Raw genomic sequence first — 20546 nt, 5'->3', positions numbered from 1 at the left:
CTACGTAAGAGTTATAATCGCGTGCAATCGGGATACCGCTACCCACGGCGGTACTGGATACCGCTCTTATCTGGATAGGCCTTAATTTAAGATAGGTACTAATCATAATATCTAAAAGAAAATTAATGAATCATAACAAAGGTTTTATTTGGAATGTTTAATGGTAACCTACTGCACATTATTAAGTATTGCCATTTAAAGTTTTGATAAGTTGAAATCACATCATTATGAACTATAAGTACTAACTTACTATAAAATTTAGAATTCATATTTATTAAAATTCTCTCAGTAATTATTATACAAATTAAGTAGTAATAGTATTAAACTAATAATGAATTCTTACCTTTACTTCCTAGTTTCTACCCAGACTTTCAAACGCTACCTATAAAATTTACTTACCGGCTTATTTCTTTCCACGCAAATAATGTAATTGGTGTAATACCGTTTTAATTATTATAAACTAATAAATTCTATACTCAAAACCCAAATTCAGGTTCATGGTTGTGTTCATTTTTCTCCAAAAAGACCAGGTTATCAGCAGTGATGACTACGGCCTTACAGTGTCGGTAACTGCACTTAGTGCAGCGCCACCTACGTTTGACGCCATTCGTCGCTTGTAGGGAGTATTTATAGCCCTTGAAATGCATGCTTATAGATCCCCTGGAGTTCTGAACGAATAATGGTGAGTCTGTAAATAGAGAAAGAAGTTTTTATTTCATATAAAAGTTGAATACTTACTGATGTACTGAATGCCTATATTTTTTAATACACACGGCACGATCTGATCCCATACTATGCTTTCGCTTGTGTATTGGAAACCAGATGGCTGACAAACATACATATATAATTTTCAAATAAATACTCTTATAGATAATTAGCACCCAGACAAAGCAAAAATCTTCGGTAATCACACAAATATTTGCCCTGGGTGGGAATCGAACCCACGACCTCTGGCTTGGAAGGCAGGTTCACTACAAAACTAAGCCAACCAGCCAGTCAAAGCCAACCGGCATGCTATTATCTTAGCAGTTTGTCTATTTTTTTTTCTATATTCTTACGAATGGTACAGTACATGTTCAAGATCAATTTCTAAAAGCTTAATAATAATTGTCGATATCAAAAGTCAAATACAAAAAGACTATGTAGGTAGATGAACATAGACGATTGAAGAGAACAAAGTATCTGCTTTTGTGAAAAATTTGATTTTAAGACATTTAAGGTACTGCCTTTTACTATTTACTTTTTAGCTTCAAAGAATTTTCCATAGCTTGGCAGAATACAGCTGTATACTTTATAGGCAAGAAACTACACCAATCAAGCATCTCAGTGGAAACTTATTCAAAAGAAAAATTCTCAATTACATTCTTTATCCGAACCGCGAGGGACTGGAACATGCTTCCTGAGTCTGTGTTCTCAGACGAGTACAATATGGGGGTCTTCAAGCGTAGAGTGAACAGGTACCTTCTAGGGAAGCGCGTTCCATCTTAGACCACATCTCAGCTTAGCATCAGGCGAGATTATGGTCAAGCGCTTCGCTTACCAATAAAAAAAAATCAATTAACGAAAATATTTTTTATTTCCATCTTTACAAAAAATACAAATTTTTATGTCAATATCGACGCTTATGCTAATTTCAAACAACTAAGCGTTTTAACAATCCATTTCTATAAGTATAACAACAATTTAAGTTTATATTACGTTATTTGGGTACAACTGAAAATAATTAGAATGTACATAATGGCCTATTCAGTTTAGAGCGGTATCCGATATCGCCGTGGGTAGCCGTTACGCGAATAGTCTATAAAATATACTACGTAAGAGATATAATCGCGTGCAATCGGGATACCGCTACCCACGGCGGTACCGGATACCGCTCTTATCTGAATAGGCCTTAATTTAAAATAGGTCATCAATCTAAAAGACAATTAATTTAATTAAACATAAAAAGGGTTTTATTTGGAATGTTTAATGGTAACCTACTGCTAAAAGAGAATCGAAAGATTATAATAAAAATTATTTAACAATATTTACCTATAATAAAACATAAATTACTTTACATATATATCAAATTGTTTAGAAATAATGTAATTAAAAACACGATACAGATAAAACTAAATAATATAACGACAAAATGTACAATTGATAACTTAAAGTAAAATAATTAATTATTATAGACGTAAACATGTTTTTTCATAGTTTAAATTACTTAAAAGAATATTACTTACACAAAAAAAAAACAAATATTAAATTATAACTTGGATAACTATTAGAATCCAAGAATAGCTTGTAAATTTTAGAACACAATAAAAATCTACCAAAACAAAAATCTTCATAATGTAATAGATTTTCTTTGAATCGGACTTTTTCACTATTTCAAATTACATGAAGGCACTTAAATTTTTAATTAGGTATGTATCACGAGTATATTATAATCAGCCGATATATAAATTGCACATTTAGAAATTAGAATCCATACTAATCCATACTAATATTATAAATGCGAAAGTAACTCTGTCTGTCTGTCTGTTACTCAATCACGCCTTATTTACAGAACCAATTTGCATAAAATTTGGTATAGAGATATTTTGATACCCGAGAAAGGACATAGGCTACTTTTTACAGCGGGAAATAGGATAGGTTTTATCCCAGAAATCCCACGGGAACGGAAACTATGCGGGTTTTTCTTGGACTGCACGGGCGAAGCTGCGGGTGGAAAGCAAGTATATAATACATATATAAAACACTGCACATAAATAATTACAAACTTTGCTTAAACGCTTTTAAACAAATTAACCCAAAACAATTGAAATATCTACTTATACTTTTAAAGTTTCCTGCTCGTATCGCGATGATACATAGGTACCTATACATATACGGTTAACGATTTATTTTTAAGCTATTGCATAGCTTCTATCGCGGGCCTTGAGCGCGGGAACCGAATCGAGAAATTCCGTAACGAAAAAAACCTCACGCTCCCCACTCCGACAGGCTCGGAGGTGTGGCTTGAAGGCATGCTATGCAATAGCTTTACCGCGGCAATCCCCGAGTGCCACTCGTCTTTTTTTAATTACAAAGCAGATTTACCAAATGTATGCTTCACATTCACAGCGATACGTTCAAAGAATATAGGTAGAGCCGTTAGATGGTCAACTACACATAGCTTTTAGAAATGAAACTTCTTTAGGCGCGTTGAGAGTAAAATTTCAAGGTGTCAGCTACTTTACTGTATATTTGAATCTTGCCTAAGAAGTTTCAGTTCTGACACGTTTGCTCGGAACACACGCTCTTTATAAAATATTTATTTCGTTAAAAAAACCAAACCGTAAGTTTAACAAAACATAAGTTTTTCATCAAAAGAAAGGAAAAGGGGATACGACAACGATGAAAATATACAAGTTTGAGAATCATTTTACAAACGAGTCCATAACATACAAATAATATTATAATACAAACTGTCTTTAATATTTAATGTTGAGTCTCAGATTTTCCTGTAGGTATCATTCAAAACATCTACCTACTTACTGTACATTATATACTACCCGCATTAGGCGCTTGATACCAAAAAATTTTTTAAAATATATTTTCTTCGTCAAAACTATATTTACAAGCTTAAAAACAGTTCAAGAACATTGATTTTTGTGTATATTATTTATCATATTATCATTAAGTATCACTCGAAGACATGGTATTTAAAAGCCAGGACATACTATGTGCTTAATACCATGACAGATAAGAAATAAATACATAGTACTTATATATTTTAGATACATTCGTATGTCTTTTTGCAATTCTTTGGAATTTATTAATTACATTATTTATTTATAATACAAAAATTCGAGCATTTTACACATATTAGGTACAATACAATTATTAGGATATCTCAACAGCTTCACAACTTTTTAAAAATTGAGGGTAATAACAATAATTATTGTCAGTTATTAAAATATTTTATTAGCAAATCATGAAGTATTGTCATTTAAAGTTTTTATAAGCGTTTTAACAGACGAACGGCCTCTGCCGTTCACAACTTGCCGTTCGTCTGTTGAAATCATCACTTCATTATGAACTTTAAGTACTAGCTAATAAAGCGTATACCTAATTGCATACAAAAAATAAGCATCACTTGAACTTTCTCGAACCGTCATGTTTATGAACGTTATATATCTTTATTATAGCGTCGTTTATCGTCGTCAGCTTTGCTTTACAACCCTTATCGCATTTATTACAGACCCAATGTATTTCTTGTTTTTGGTTAGTATGTTTCGACCGCTTTTTGAATCTGTGCTCGCCTAGCATAATAATTGCGTTCCCTTGTCGAGACCAGCTGTATTGTGGCAACACTCCTAAAAAAACAAAATTATTAAACTTTTATAAAAAAAAAAACTGATTTTTAAACATGTCTATGAATTTTTTTTTTCTATTCTTTATAAATTTATATGTCTATGAAATATAATATAGAGATAAATGATTTAGGCAGTGTTCAGTTTAAAATTTATTAATTTAAAATATTTACAAAAAGTATAATATTAGTTGTTCATCTTTAATTTATTTAAATATCACAATATACACATAAAACCGTATACCTATATATATACATTACTCTTTATACAAACAAAGTCATATTTACAAAGATTCATAATTTATTATTTCTCAAAATATTATTTTAAAACTCCTGCTGATCTGTGCTCGATATTATAACCAACACTATTTAACACAAACTCAACTGAATATTATATTCAATTTTGTATTAATATAATTAATAAATTATTTATAAAATGATCTTTAAGGCTTATATAATAGGTAACTACTGAAAAATACTGAGAACAACAGATCAACGAATTAAACAAGATTATGTTTAAACTAAATGAATATCGAATAAGGGTACTAACTATAAGGGTACTAACTATAAGGGTAATAACTATGTAGGTATAATAAATATATGAAGATTTAAATTCTGTTTACTGAAATATTTACTTCCACTGTTACAGTACGATTCAAACTTGATGGCGGCTCGGAACATCGTACGATCCGATGCGCAGAAAACATTTGTAGGTATTAGCGGGACGTTAAGGCACCTAACTTCCGAATCGCCATTAAGTTTTAGGTAATGGAACTGTACCACTTACAAACCCCCCCCCCCCCCTCATAATTTACAAACAAGACATTCTTGAATGTCATTATATCGCGCACAACTATAATACTTGATGTGGAATAACGGTAAAGTGAACATAATCTCGATGATCTAAATTCCACATCAATTTTCTTATCCTTTAGAAAACCGACATACATTTATAACGTCAACAGCATTCCTTTTACACCCAGTGCATTGAATACATCGAAAAATACCGTACCTATTCGTGGTAGTACCAAATACACAGACCTTACCAAACTATCATCAAACAAATTATTGTTCTATCATGGGTTATGATTATGACATATATTTCTATAAAACGGTATCCCGGAATGTGTGTGTATGACTGCTTTACAGCCGAAATAGCTTCGCCGACTGCACTGCCACCTTTCCCTGTCATTTCTCACGTAGTGTAGCGAGAATTTATACCCATCTACTATCATCATGGTCCTTTTATTTTTAGATATCGTGTAGGTCACTGTAAGGTACAAATTGGTGGATTAAATTTTACTTACATACCTACTTATAGCTATATTTTTACTTAGAATAGTTAAAATTAACAAATGATGCAATTTATTTTTGTGAAGTATTAATATTATTGGTAGAATATAATTCCTTTAAATTAAAGTTGTTACAGAGTGTCCCACTGTTGGTATACTTACTAAGTTCAAAGGAGGTTATAGTTTTGCATACGCTGAGTACGTAAAAAATACTTATAAAATTCCAGACGGATTTTTTATGAAATAAATGAATTCTTAAAACTCTATGTACACCCATAACAAGCAACCCGCCCAACTTTGCACGTGAGCTATTGTTTTTCATAGACAAAATGTTCACATTAGTGAAGCGGTATACCTATGCCGACTGCGCAAAGCTGGAGAAGAATTTTTGTGCAAAACTACAAGTCACTTCGTGCTTAGTATACCGATAGTGAGACACCCTGTATATTTAGACTTTTATAAACCAGTAGGTATGAGTAAAATATTCTACTTTAGATAGTTGAACTGTATTTATTTACAGCCAAAGACCAAGCTATACACTTAAAAATGTTAAATAATATTAAAAATAACATTTAAATGCTAATCAGAAACGTAACATATAAACTTATTAAAAGGTTAACAAAACTTAAACAATCGAGTTAATACTTATTAGAAAAAGAATCACTTTCATCTAGGTACTTTTTATTCGAATCGACTAGATATTATTATTGTTGAAGTGAAACTTCTTTAGGCGCGTTGAGAATAAAATTTCAAGGTCATGGCAATACCGTCACGTCACGTAAAGGTTCGAGCACATTATGTCGGGCCGCAGCGACGCGGGACGGGGCGCATCGCAGCGCAAAATGCGTACTTGGCACATCATTGACGGGCCGGGTCGCAGCTCATTGACGGATTTTTAGTACAGTATACTGCCGGAATTTGCGTGCAACTGTACGTTATGGATAGCTCTGACGAAGAACTTTCGTTTTTTTGCCTGCTCTTAGAAGAAGAAGAACGGCATAGACAAGAAGTTCATCAAAAGAAAAAACGTAAAATATGGATACATCCCATTTGTTCTAAGAGAAAGATATTCGGCGAATACCATCATCTTTTCCCCGATCTTTTAGCAGATGAAGCCAAGTTTTGGGGATATTTTCGGATGACCTCTGATCGATATTTTCAAATCCTTGACATAATAAAGGAGGATCTGCATAAAAAAACTACAACTTTTCGTGAGCCTATCGGACCAGAAGAGCGGCTTGCGGTGTGTTTAAGGTAAGTTTCACTAAAGCGCATACCTAGTGATTTTTAATAATCCTTATAACCTCCCATTTACACAAATACTTATATGTAATTACGCCTTTATCCCTAATGGGGTTGGCAGTGCGTAAACGAGTTAATGCTGTGTAAATTGTATCTTAAATAATTGTTAGTGAGATCGTACGTTAGGGTAGTGTGTATTTGTCTTTTTAATATTTATATTTTCATTAAAAAAAAAACAACGAAATAAATAATTTCAATATTATATTATGATCACAAAATCACAGAACAAAAATCTTACCATTATTATTACCTATCAAACATTATTACCAAAAATATAAAAATGAAACATCTTAAGCTTATAAATCAAAAACAGTATTGTTTAGTTTAATATAATGAAAAATAAAATAAAATAACACAAAAATATAATACCTACGCAATTCGTGTACATGAAATGGATTTAATGGAAAAAAACATTTAATGCGTTATCATCAAGATCAAGACCAATTTCTTCCTGTGTGTTATTATTATTTGTATTCACATTTGTTGAAGTTGGTGTTATAATTTGGTTTGGAGGTTGCGCATCTAAATCATTTAAAACACCGATTATGGGCGACGCGCTTTCTTGAGATAATTTTAATACATATTGTGGTTTAGATTTGTCCCTGAAAACCAATTCCTCTGCATCGGTAACTATTTTAAAAACTTCACGTTTCACACGAATTTGTACATCTTCCGGAAAATTTGAAACAGTTTCTCCCAAGTTCTTGAAAAAGTCAACTATTTTGTGAGATTCATTTTTCTGGGCCCTGTATTTTTTTTCTAAATACTCTTGCAATAACGAGTGTGTTGGTGAAAGCTGTGGTGGAGTATCTAAACTTTTAGAATTTCTTTTATAAGGACGAGGTGAAATGTCTTCTGAAGAACCAGGACGATTTCTTATAGTGCTTTGAGAAGTACCAGCACTTGAACCGGGGCTATCACGGCTATGATTATCATCTAAAAGACTATTATCCTCATTACTTGAGTCTTGCGAAACATTATTCAGTGGAAAATTTGAAAAAGTTTCATCCTCGTTGCTAATATAGGGGATAAGGAATGACAATAAATCTTCATATTTTGGTTTCTTCATATTTGTAGCAGCTTGTCCACTTTTTGTTTTCCTTAATTTTTTAGCGCGTCTGTAATTGTCTCTTACACGTCTCCATCTTTCTCTGCAAGCTGTAGCTGTGGAAGAAAAAAAATAGGTATTAGTAAAGTTAGAATAATCATGCCATTAAAGGACACCATTAAACATAACCTTATTGACTTGTATAAACGTAAAAGGCCCTACTCACGGTTCAACACAACCCACAATCTGCTGACACAATTTGTTGAAGTCGCGATTGAGCGTTCTCTACTCACGATTCATCCAACCCTCAATCTGCTGATACAATTTCATTCCGCGATTGCTTGCCACAACGTGTGCACGTCACGTTGATGCCTGGCCTGATGCTAAACCTCAACGCAATAATACGCATTATTAATGGATATACTAATTTATGAAATATAAGATAATTATCTTTGTAAAGCTTGTATTTTTTCCAATTTTATTGATAGATTTCAAGGGCTATAAAGTATAAACGGCTATAAAATATAAACATCTTCCTCAAATATGTAAAAATGTCTTTCCCGCGTTTATTTCAAAACCGCCATTTTGCGATTACTGCGCAGCGCGATTGAGCCGAGATTGGAGCAATCACAATACTCACGTTTCAACACGCACACAATCTGCTGAGACAATTTGTCGGGTTGCTTCCGCGCCGATCCAATACACAACATGTTGGGTTACGCCCCCAACGTGCCCTCAACTATACTATTCACGACACAATCTGTCAGCTCACTGCAGATTGTGTCAGCAGATTGTTACTGAAATTGAATCGTGAGTAGGCTACTTAAGGATCGGCCAATAGATGTATGATGTTTGAACTAAATAGCTTTTTTTGTTTCAGATATTTGTCAACAGGAAATTCAATGAAGTCATTAGCCACTACTTTTCGACTTGGTGAATCAACAATTAGACAAATTATTTACGAGGCATGTACAGCCATATTTAAGAAGCTGTCACCTAATGTAATGCCCGTACCGACAGAAGCAGACTGGAAACGCAAAGAACAGCGTTTTAGAAGGCAATGGAACTTTCCAAATTGCATTGGGGCACTGGATGGAAAGCATGTTATTATAGAAGCACCACCGAATAGCGGTTCCCTTTATTTTTCTTACAAAAAAACGTTTACTATAGTTTTATTAGCCTTAGTCGATGCGGACTACCGTTTTACAGTCATTGAAGTTGGTGCATTGGGTAAAAATTCTGATAGCCAAATACTCAATAACTCTAATTTTGGCAAAGCTTTAATTGATGGACAGTTAAATTTGCCTGCTGATCGTTTAATACCGGGTACAGACATACAGTTACCACATGTCATAGTTGGAGACGAAGCTTTTCCATTAACCAGACATTTGATGAGACCATATCCAGGAAATCAGTTGACAAATGACGAAGACAAGAAAGCTTTTAATTATAGGCTGAGTAGAGCTAGGCGTGTGAGCGAAAATGCTTTTGGTCTATTAGTGAAAAAGTTTAGAGTATACGAAAGACGTTTTTCGTTATTACCGAAACATGTTAATGTTATTATATTAGCTACTTGTTGTTTACACAATTTACTGCGAAACGACATGTGCTACTGGTCTGAAGAGGAAGCTCAGAGAAACGTGGTAACAGAAGCTATCACAGATTTGCCATATATTGGAAGCCATGCAGCACTTGACGCAATGTGTGTCCGTGATCAATTTAAAAGATATTTCGTATCTCAAACTGGTACCGTTGAGTGGCAGACAAAGGTTATTAGAAGAGGTATGCGAAGAAACTAATATCTTGACACTAAGGTGATTTAAGTGATACTGCCCGCTTACTTATAAAAAAACCGGCCAAGTGCGAGTCCGACTCGCATATGAAGGGTTTATTATTTTAAGGTAATTCATTAACTCGTTGTTTATCATATAACTTGGAATAAATACTACGTAAGTTTCTAAAAAAAGTGATTATAGTACATCATAATACAAGTGCGTTATGGTGGTAATTACATATTAAGAAATAAATACATGACAGTGTTTACTTACCAGATTCTTTCATTATATCCCCTATTTCCTTCCAAATATTGTCTCTTCTTTGTTGATCATCGTAATGAGGATCTTGCAAATCATAAAGTTCTTTGTATCCTTGAACTAAATTAATCAAAAGTTCTTCATTCATTTTTGTGAACACCAAAGTATCACGAAAATAATAAAAAATGCAAATATCGTGAAATGAACACGTGCGCGCGTGCACACCAATCCGCTTGCTATAGCACACTGTTGACGGGGCGCAGCGGGGCGGGGCGGGCCGCATCGCACTGACGGAAATCCGCCGCGCAAGAATGCGACCCGCTACCCCCCGGCATAGTGTGCCATAGCAAATACAAATTGTATAGAAGCGATTTGGGTGGACTTTTGCGCTGCGCCCCGACGCGCTGCGGCCCGACATAATGTGCTCGAACCTTTAGGCGACAATTTGGGTAGGTATCTTTAAATCTTGCCAAAGACGTTTCACTTCTGACACGTGTGCTCGGCACACACGCTCATTTTTTTAATTAAGATTTAGTACAGAAACCCGCCAAAACAATGACTCCGTCTATTTCGAAGTAAATTAGCAAACTCGTGGTTATGATAGCCTCCAACGTGGACTATCTTTGGCCCGCTTGTTTTAACAATAGCTCTACAGCCTTTATGCAGGTGCGTGGAACAAACCCAACGGACGAACATCTTGCATTCCGTCTGTTTGTAATACGAGTAGTTCCTGTATAGGAGCAGGGGCTTCCCCTTTTGAGATTTTGTGAAATATGCTGTTTCTGTAATGTAATGTACAATTTAGTTTGTTCATAAACAATTAGAATCACTACATAGTATAAAACAAAGTCGCTTTCTCTGTCCCTTTGTCCCTTTGTATGCTTAAATCTTTAAAACTACGCAACGGATTTTGATGCGGTTTTTTTTAATAGATAGAGTGATTCAAGAGGAAGGTTTAAGTATATAATTTAATAGGTTTTAGACAAAGCGAGCGAAGCCGCGGACGGTAGGCTAGTAAACTTATAATTGTATTAGAGGTATTAAACTTGAGAGTACTGTAGTAAAACTCGTAATGAATGGTTTAATAAAATTTAATACCTTCATAAACTTTGTACTGTACAAAATATTATTAGGTACCTCTTAGTCCTTAAATATTATATCATTTTAATTTATGAATAACTGTATCGAATAATATCACCGTTTCGTCATTCCTCTAAATATGTAATGTTTTTTGTCATAAGGCCTTGAAGTCTTCAAGGTATTATAATAGAAAATTCGTCGCTAATGTTTAATTTTGAGAGCTATAAGTAACTGTTTTAAACTGATTGTATACCTTTATAAGGCAAACAATTTAAACACCATTCAAGTCCACAGAGTAATTAAAATGATAGACATTAATATATTCATTATATTTAATTTGTATACATAATAATAATACATAGAGAGCACTTTAATACTGAGATTATACGTCACTATATTTTGTACTTACTTTAATATTTATCGTAAAATATATCGCGGCAAGTTAAATATAAGAGATCAAAATCGTTTTATATCACATTCAAATCACCTCGTTATTTGATTTACTAAAACTTACACTTAATATAGTTTTATGTATAATAAATTCTTTAAAAAGAGGAATGTTTCGTAAAGTTAATAAAATGCATTGTGAGGATATAGTTAGGTATTTATAGCAAGTAGAAAAAATTAAGAAATAATATTGTCTTTACCAACTTGTTTAAATGTCTATTTCAATTATATTCCAATTCGAAAAATCAATAGAAAGAACAGAAAGATTAACGTGCGAGTTTCATTCCCATTGTTTAAATGCAGCTATTCTTAGGGCCGTTACGCACTAGCGGTTAACCGCGGGGGCGGCTAACCGCGCGGTTAGCCGCTTTCCCATTTTAATATGCAACCGCATATGATTGTACGCACTAATCATATAAGCGGTTGCATATTAAAATGGGAAAGCGGCTAACCGCGCGGTTAGCCGCCCCCGCGGTTAACCGCTAGTGCGTAAGGGCACGTAATGTTGTATGTCAGTATACATATTATTATGTCTTTAAACTACTTAAAATAAAAAGAAGATAGTTGGATAGTGTTTAAAACCGTAACATAACCGTAGAAAAAAAATATAAATTCAATTACGGTATGTGAAGAAAAAGTTATAAAAATACAGAAGACAACAGATTGGTGAAAACCGAAAAAAAATATGCTACTTAATAATCCTGCTCTTAATATTATAATTTAAATCACAGCACAGGCAATATAAAATCTTATTTATATATACAAAACTATCAAAACACGAAAAATCCATTACAAATATTGTGCTCAAAGAGTAAAGCGGGCTACTCACACACCTGCCGCAGGGACAATCTCGGTTGCTCGGCGGTCGGTCTTCAGCTGTTCTCTAAATTGCCCATGCTTGCCTATAGGTACACATCACAATTATGGAGCCAATGGTGCAATTCAAATATTGCAACTGCTGCAGGTATATGCGTAGCCCACATAAAGACTACCTACCTAACAAATACATTGTCATACAAAAAACTCAGTTGGCGGATGATTATGATGGTTCCTCGCGAACACCAGTCGATTTCGCTCCGTGTATGCCGTGGCCTCACAGCCATGATCGTTGTGCGTATAGCACGACCAACACCACTTGGTCCCGGTCCGCCATAACCGTGTGAACGTGAAGTCGCCAAGTTTCATGAGGCTTTCGCCGTCCCGAGAGCACATGAACTTAACTGTAATGAAAAAAATTGAAAAAAAAACTGAAATTGGTTGTAAGCTTTCGACGCAATTGTGAAATGTTACAAACGATAACAAGTGTCGTGTCCTCAAAGCTATTGGGTTCATTTTGCTTGTAAAGGTTAATTGGTAACATTAACTACACTCCTCTGTTAAATAATGGGAAAATGACTATAAAGCATCATTGTTGGAAGATAAAATTAAGCTGCTTAAACTATAAAATTTAATGATCACAAATGAAGGTAAGTAGGTACCTGTAGGTTATAGTGCAAAAAAATTATTCTACTCGGCTATAACAAAAACAAAGTTAAAACTATATAGCATTTTATTAATCACTATCAAAAGACAAACAACTTTGGCATACCGGGTAAACATGTTGTAAACAAATGGGTTTATTACATTTGAGACAATAATACCTTGTTTTCTTGTCTTTAGATGTAGGACAGGCTTTGCATCTCACTATTTTACCCGTTTTTTTCGGAGGAGGGTAACTCATGGTCTCCCCAATATGCTCGTGGATCTTTTGACGTATTTCCCTGGGTATGTTTCCAGCATTCTTCCTCGATTGAAGATAACCAGTTAGCATTGTGAGACCGAGTTTTCTTATATAATCACGCGGACTTGTTTTTGAACTGGTGTTTTCACGATATACAATCATACTGTTTAGCGCAGCTATATTCATGACTGCATAAAACACAGATAGGGGCCAGTGTTTACAACTTCGTGACACATCATATTTAGTACAGAGTTCATTTACGACATTGACGCTAGATTTTGTAGAATCATAGAACGCAATTATTTCTGGTTTCTGTTTATTAGTAGGTCGAGTGGTTTGATCGTTATTTCGGGAAGATAGTATCACAACCACTTTAGATTTCTCAGGTTTGTAGGACACAAGGGTGAGATCTTTATGGAACCCAAACTGGGCACCGTGTACTTCCTTTCCTCGCGTCTTTAAAAAGCTTTTTGGGATTTCTTTTTGGCTTTTACGTAAGGCACCAGTCGATTTAAGATTATGATTTTCTTGTAGATGCTTCACTAGAGGAATGCTCGTAAACCGATTGGCAATTGTAATGTGTCTATTACTTTGGGAAACCGGTCGCACTAATCTATCCACAACATCAAAACCTTCATCACTCTGTAGTTTATCAGATTTATTGCTAGAATATATTTCAAGGTTATAGGTATACAATTTTTTTGTATCAACCATAGCATACATTTTTATGCCATAATTACCTTGATTAGTTGGTATAAATTGCCGAAACAGGCACTTACCGCGGAACGGAACTAACTTCTCACCGATAGTGAGGTATTCACTCGGAGAATAATTATTTATACAATTTGAAACGAATTCTTCAAAAATACATCTTATAGGAGTAAGATTATCTATTTTCTTACCTTTTTCAGGTGATGAATCTCCGAAACGCAAACAACTATGCAAAAAATAGAAGCGTTGCATAGACATTGTACTTCTAAAAACCTCGACACCAGTACCATCAGTACGCCAGAAGTCGTGCAAATCTTGTCGCTTAGAATTGTTTAGACCTGCTAAATACAACAAGCCCAGAAACGCCAACAGTTCGTCTTTTGTAGTTTCTTTTTCTTTCGTTGTATTTTCACGCGTTTGCTTGCAATTGGCTAATATTTTTTGTTTAATCTTAGCGTTCGTGTGGCAGACTATATGTTCTAACATACCATCAGTTATAAAATGTCTCCAACACTCTATTTCTGTGTTCGCACTTCGAGCTAAGAACTGTACACCGACATTTTGTATAGCATTTTCTGTCTTTGGTTTATCGTTAGGCTGAGGTGGTTTTGAAGACCATTTAGTCGTTTTATCTCTTCCGATATAAACGTGTAGGTTATTCATTGACAAAGCTTGCTCCTCACTATCACTCCATTCTTGTTCCGTATCACTTGTGTCTTGACTTCTCTGTGAAATATGATCAAATTGTTCCTCATCAGAAGTCAGTTCATTATCACTGGTCAAAGTTTCTTCAAATAAAGCTAATAGTCGTCTTTCCTCCTTTACGTAAGAAACTGCAAAAAGAATTCGGTTAGTTATATTAAACAAAACTTTACGTTATAGCTTATATGAACTCTACCATCTCCATAATAAAGTATATAATATGTAAGTATTAGGAACTATAATAAAATTGAAGCGATTGAAACTCAGTCACTCGTCTGAAAAATAAATAAATTACTGCTACCCAATTTGGCAACGTCGACATATTCGGCTCTGTAGCCGAATATGTCGACGTTGCCATTAATAAGACTGTTCTTATTACCTCGTCACATGCACGCGTGCAGTGTACCGTGCAAAGTGGTAAGAGAGGCCCCGTGCATTTCGTTTGTCGTATAGTTACAAAGCGTTTTCAAACTCGTTCAACACTGAATGAAAATTATGTTTATTCAGTGCGGTACAAGGTCTAAGAAGCTCCGCATTAAACTCTTTCATCTAAACCAAATACAAGATAAGTCTTCTGCACGAAAGAGCCGATCAGCACAATCGCTTCAGGCTCTGTTTTCCCACTCTACGAGTTAAATTAACTTTAACTGTGGTAAATCGTAAAAATATGTTATGACCTTTTAAAAAGTGCTTCTAGAAGAAGTTTATTGAAGAAATAAATGTTTGAGTTTAAATATTTTTGGTATTACATACCTGATAAACAAACATAAAAACGATTTATTAATAAAACTACAACTATATTTTATTTTTTTATTTTTCTTTAAATACACATATTTATATTTCATTTAAACTATCTACAGCTTGTTTGAACTACCTACATTAAAGAAAATACAGTTAAATTAAATGAAAAAATGTACAACGATTAACAATTTATTGCTTGCACCATTGTGTGCGTAGGTAATTATTTTACCGAAAAGGCATACTTGCCTTACTGTTCGATGTTCGTATTTTGTTTCCTCTGCCGCCGACAAGCGACCTACTAGGTATATGTATTGTGACTAAAACGATTTACACTGATGATCTATATAGAAAATATACATATACTAATATTACAAACAGGCAATTCTTATATCTAAGCGATATCTTTCACACAACCTCATCTCAAAAAGAAGCAATGAATAAATAATATATCAAATAAAACTAATTTACACCCCATTGACAATGAAATATATATTATATATACATACTACTATCATAATTTAACGAATAATTTCATTTTCCATTGCATCGTTTACAGCACAGCAAATATAATCTTATAACTTCCTTAGATACATTACAGTATTTGGTCTTAATTTTCGTTTCCATAACATCTCTGTCCGCATGGTCATATATTAAATGCATTGTATGTAAAACTCCAAACAGTTCTTTTGTATTAACATAAAATTTTATACTATCTGTTTCTCCTTTCGGCTGTATGAGCCTTTTTATCCCGTTCATATTCAAAATATCGTAATTCGCTAGGAATTTGTAATCCCCGTAGTTTTTGTTTTGCTTTTTCTTAACTTCCGTCAGTTCTCTAATAAATTCTTGATACCGGCTTTCGTTCATGAAGTAAACACTATTGTTCTTTCGACTCATCAATTTATCTAATTTCTCGTGAAATTCTTTCTTCATTGCAGTCACATAATTTTTCGTGAATTGTAAATATTTTTGCTCTGCAAAAAACAATATTTTTATAAATCTGATATGCATGTTATTGTGATTAACATTAAAATGTTAGGAGTTTATTAAATAATTAGTTTATCATCATAATAAACTGATGAAAAGATGATGAATGATGAAAAGATATTCCTTTTATAAATAAAAAAACTTTTTATTCCAGAACATCAATTTTTAATATCTTATATTCATGTGAGTATAATAAACAATAACATATAAATTTATAAAGAATAGAAATTAAGCATTTAGCATTATTAAGCATTTGAATGCCATAAAAACCAAAAAATATAAATTAAACAATAACATATTTTAATTACAAATAAAAATTCGGAATGAGATCAATTTTCATACAGAGATCTAATTCATTTAAATTAAAAATAAGATTTCTTATGAAGGTATTAGAAAAAAACATAACAGTCAAATACCTACTTGCAATTTTCCAATGAAAATTCAGATTAAGATTTGATTATACATATTCAGACATACAAAGATTAATATAACACTGGATAAAAAAATAGAAATAAGACCATATAAGAATTATGATCAGGAATTAATAAATTAATATGACAATTTTAATTTAGTCTTAAAATAATTATAGATTTGTAAACATGATACAAGTTTGTATTAGTCTCTACAAAGAGAAAATAAATATATTAAAATTATAACAACTACAGAGAGAAACATGTTAATAATTTAAAAAATACATTTTTCTTCCAACTCATTCAAGGCGACTACGCACTAGATTAACATTTATAATAATTAAGAATCAAATATACTTATTATTACCATAAAAGAGTAAATAACTAGTTACAATAGTTTTTTCAATAAATTTGTATACAATAATATAACACCTGTAATTCATATTACCCTTTCCAATTACAATTTTTTACTTTTCTAGTTACACACAATACAACATGCATTTATTTATTTAAATGTGATATAATTTATAACATTTGAAGTACTTAAGTACTACAGAAAAAAAAATTTCACATTATTTTCTGTAACATAACAAATTCTAAACTTCTGTAAAACGGCTTGACCAATAGGGAATATGCATAAAATTTTAAATGGCCTAAAATATTTTTACTCGAATACTTATTAGTTATTATCGTAATATTATAATGAAAAGGATTTTTTTTTTATTTACTTTTTATTTAAACCCTTAAAATAATATTCAAAAAGTGCAAAATAAGTGCGCGAAATTCAAACTGCCAGAACGCGCCACCACTGGTCGAACGAAATGTGACGTCATTTGACACGACATTGTATGAATCATCACTCCATACTCCATAGTAAACACAAGGTAAACACCCACTGGACGTGTCATGTGACGTCACGCAAAGCGCGCGCACAATGGCGGCGTTTGAACTGCTTACATTTTTTTAAAGATTTAAATTTCATTTTTAAAAATATCTAGAGTATTTTGAAGCCCATTAATATTTTTTTCTACGTTATAAAATAGTAAACTATTAATTTAAGACAAAAAAGAAAAACATGAATATTCCCCATTATGGTGAAATTTTGAAAACATATTGGATCAGTATGAGTAAGGCAGTACAATGTTTGCCGGGTCAGTAGTTACATTATAAATTTCATTTATATAATTCTGGCAGCTAACTGATATTAAAAAAAATTGGTTGTTTGTAAAGTAGGTTTACGATCGAGATGTTTACATGATAACATAATGCAGTGGCAGCGCTCGAGATGAGACGGGAGATCGGTCCGTCTCTCTCTCGTTATACCTGTGATCAGGCTCGTGAGGTTTTGGTGTGACACAAGTTTCTGAACATGTCACCCGACTAAAACGATTTTAAAGACGTTATCACTTCAAAATTTCAATAATAGATCATACAATACTTTCAAAGATACTACACTACATATTAATGTTTATATTATAACTTTATTTACCATGTGTAATTTCAAGAGTAAAAACTATAGATTTTAATTGATTCTGTATTGATCCACCAATGCTTTAATACCAATATTTTATAAGATTTATTGTTAAGAAACAATATAACTTTATCACAAATTTTAATTTCAATATACAATTTTTTTTTCTAAATGTTGTTATTTAAATACATTATTTTTCTTTATACCACAACCTCTCAGGGATTCTCCCATTTTCTCTTCCTAATATCACAAACCTTTTTTTTATAATATAATAACTATATTAAAACACTAAGAAAATAACAGATAAAGATATATCTTAAAACATTTCATAGATATAATTTGAGCTAGAATAGACATAAATAACATAACTTATATTCAATGACTATAATTTTTTCTCAATTCTCTCAAGAATTGTTTAAATCTATAACATTCAATGTAGTACAGTATTCTAGTATTTTTATATTTAAAGTTGATTCTTAATAAATTCTTGACACTTACCTTAGTAAAACTACCAGTTTTACCTAAAACTCACATTTATATCGCACTACTATGATCTTAGTGAATAAGACTTTAAAATTCCACAATCATATTTCGAATTAGATTGAAATAACACCAAGAACACTACATATCACCACTATGAATATTACACAGGTTTCTCGACTCTTTGAGATTACATGTAAAGCACAAAAAATATTAATATTATTTTAACACTATATATAATAAATAACTGTTAAATTTTACATGCAGAATACAAATTTTAATCACGATTATTGTTTGTTGTTTTATTTACATAACCTCAATATCGACTGTCAAATGTGAACTGTCGCCTGTCACATGGACATGAAAACTGATTGTGACATATCTGTCAAAAAAACGGATACACACACTGACATAATTATGTTCAGAATATTATAATAATATTATGTTTCAACTACGCCTATCTATATAGTTTACAATTTTACATAATATTATGAATCTATTTTATTGTAATTGCAATGATTTGGATTAATAATTAAATGTAACTTATTCGTGATTTGTTCACTATTAAACATTATTCTAATAAACGAACAAGAATTAATAAGGTAATGTATCTTTGTTGTTTAAAATATTTAGTAGGGTAGAGATAAGGAGATGTTACCAGTAGAACTAGTTACTTAAACGTGCTTAGACAAAACAGTTTATACATCTCCTATTATTTTTAATTTTTCTGATCTCAATATCTTCACCTTTAAATAAAGTTTACAGTATAGGTACCAAGTTTTTACAAATTAGACACTACAATAATCGCCACTATCGGCGAGAGGTGGATCATGGATGTGGTCCACATTGTATCGTACGCCCCTACCACGAGAATCCAGATGAATCTTTGCCCTACATCCCATGTGCTGTTTTGAACAGTACCAATTTCCTGAGGAACGGTTTTGAGAGAAAGTATATCCTCGAAACACGAGTATATTTTTCTTGCTCCTTTTGGAAGGGATAAGTACGTAGTTGAAATCTAAAAAATATAATTACCATGTAATCCGGCCCAAATTAATGTTTTCTCATTTTATCTATAAAAACGGATGAATAAATACTTTAAATTTATTAATAACTAGCTTCCGCCCGCGACTCCGTCCGCGCGGAAAAATTAAGATTAATTTTTTTTCTAAGTATTTTTCCGGGATAAAAAGTATCCTATTTTATGCCCAGGATAATAAGGTATAATTATACCAAGTTTCATCGAAATCTAACCGTTAGTTTTCACGTGATGCCTTCACATACAGACAGACAGACAGACAGACAGACGGACAGACAGACAGACAGACAAAAAATTTTTTAATCAAATATTTGGGTTTGGTATCGATCCAGGAACACCCCCTGCTATTTATTTTTTCAATATTTTCAATGTACAGAATTGACCCTTCTACAGATTTATTATATGTATAGATTATTTAAAAAATAAAGAATAGTTTCCTTTAGCAAATTTTGCTATCTCCAGTATTTTAGGCACTTTCTCTTATTTTATAACTTTATTCTCGCAGATTTAGGATTTAAATAATGAATACAAGTTTTCTGTTCAGATTAATTTATTCAATTATTTAGTCAACGGATATTCTTGATTACACATCTACAGAACTATAAGGCAATTTAAGTAAAAAAGTTAAGATAGGTTACGAACATAATTTGATAGAGAAAACGACACACTAGCGCACACACGATTCAAAGTGAGATGGCATGATTCCACTATCGTTAGCGATAAATAACTGAAGTAAATGGTGGC

The 20546-nt window shown here is 32.7% G+C and overlaps 3 protein-coding genes and 1 pseudogene across 10 annotated transcripts in view; 2 read left to right on the top strand and 2 right to left on the bottom strand.

Moving 5' to 3' along the window:
* Positions 1 to 20546, top strand: part of LOC123694735 (protein tramtrack, beta isoform) — a 437925-nt gene that overhangs the window by 326861 nt on the left and 90518 nt on the right. The window lies entirely within an intron of this gene.
* Positions 6412 to 10028, top strand: LOC123694746 (annotated as a pseudogene).
* On the bottom strand, positions 7118 to 10416 carry LOC123694749. The gene is made up of 2 exons (XM_045640303.1): positions 10030 to 10416; positions 7118 to 8097 (listed from the first exon to the last, which is right to left on the bottom strand). The coding sequence occupies exons 1-2, from the start codon at positions 10295 to 10297 to the stop codon at positions 7331 to 7333; spliced, it is 1035 nt and encodes a 344-aa protein (XP_045496259.1). The 5' UTR covers positions 10298 to 10416; the 3' UTR covers positions 7118 to 7330.
* Positions 12048 to 19225, bottom strand: LOC123694745 (piggyBac transposable element-derived protein 4). 2 transcript variants are annotated; one of them, XM_045640301.1, is made up of 3 exons: positions 18782 to 19225; positions 14164 to 14805; positions 12048 to 12761 (listed from the first exon to the last, which is right to left on the bottom strand). In XM_045640301.1, the coding sequence occupies exons 2-3, from the start codon at positions 14633 to 14635 to the stop codon at positions 12553 to 12555; spliced, it is 681 nt and encodes a 226-aa protein (XP_045496257.1). In that variant the 5' UTR covers positions 14636 to 14805; positions 18782 to 19225; the 3' UTR covers positions 12048 to 12552. The 2 variants fall into 2 exon arrangements, with proteins under 2 accessions (XP_045496257.1, XP_045496255.1); XM_045640299.1 differs by lacking the exon at positions 12048 to 12761 and having other exon boundaries at positions 13073 to 14805.

This window comes from Colias croceus, chromosome 10 (genome assembly GCF_905220415.1).
Source record: "Colias croceus chromosome 10, ilColCroc2.1".
Classification (NCBI taxonomy): Eukaryota; Metazoa; Arthropoda; class Insecta; order Lepidoptera; family Pieridae; genus Colias; species Colias croceus.
This window is presented reverse-complemented; position numbering and strand designations above follow the sequence as displayed.

What these genes read in the sequence shown, in the direction of transcription:
- LOC123694745 (XM_045640299.1), bottom strand. Translation starts at nt 14,635, where the DNA reads ATGAATAACCTACACGTTTATATCGGAAGAGATAAAACGACTAAATGG.
- LOC123694749 (XM_045640303.1), bottom strand. Translation starts at nt 10,297, where the DNA reads ATGCGGCCCGCCCCGCCCCGCTGCGCCCCGTCAACAGTGTGCTATAGC. An exon ending in GGATATAATGAAAGAATCTG is followed by an intron (nt 8,098 to 10,029) that starts GTAAGTAAACAC and finishes TTTCTTCCACAG; the next exon opens with CTACAGCTTGCAGAGAAAGA.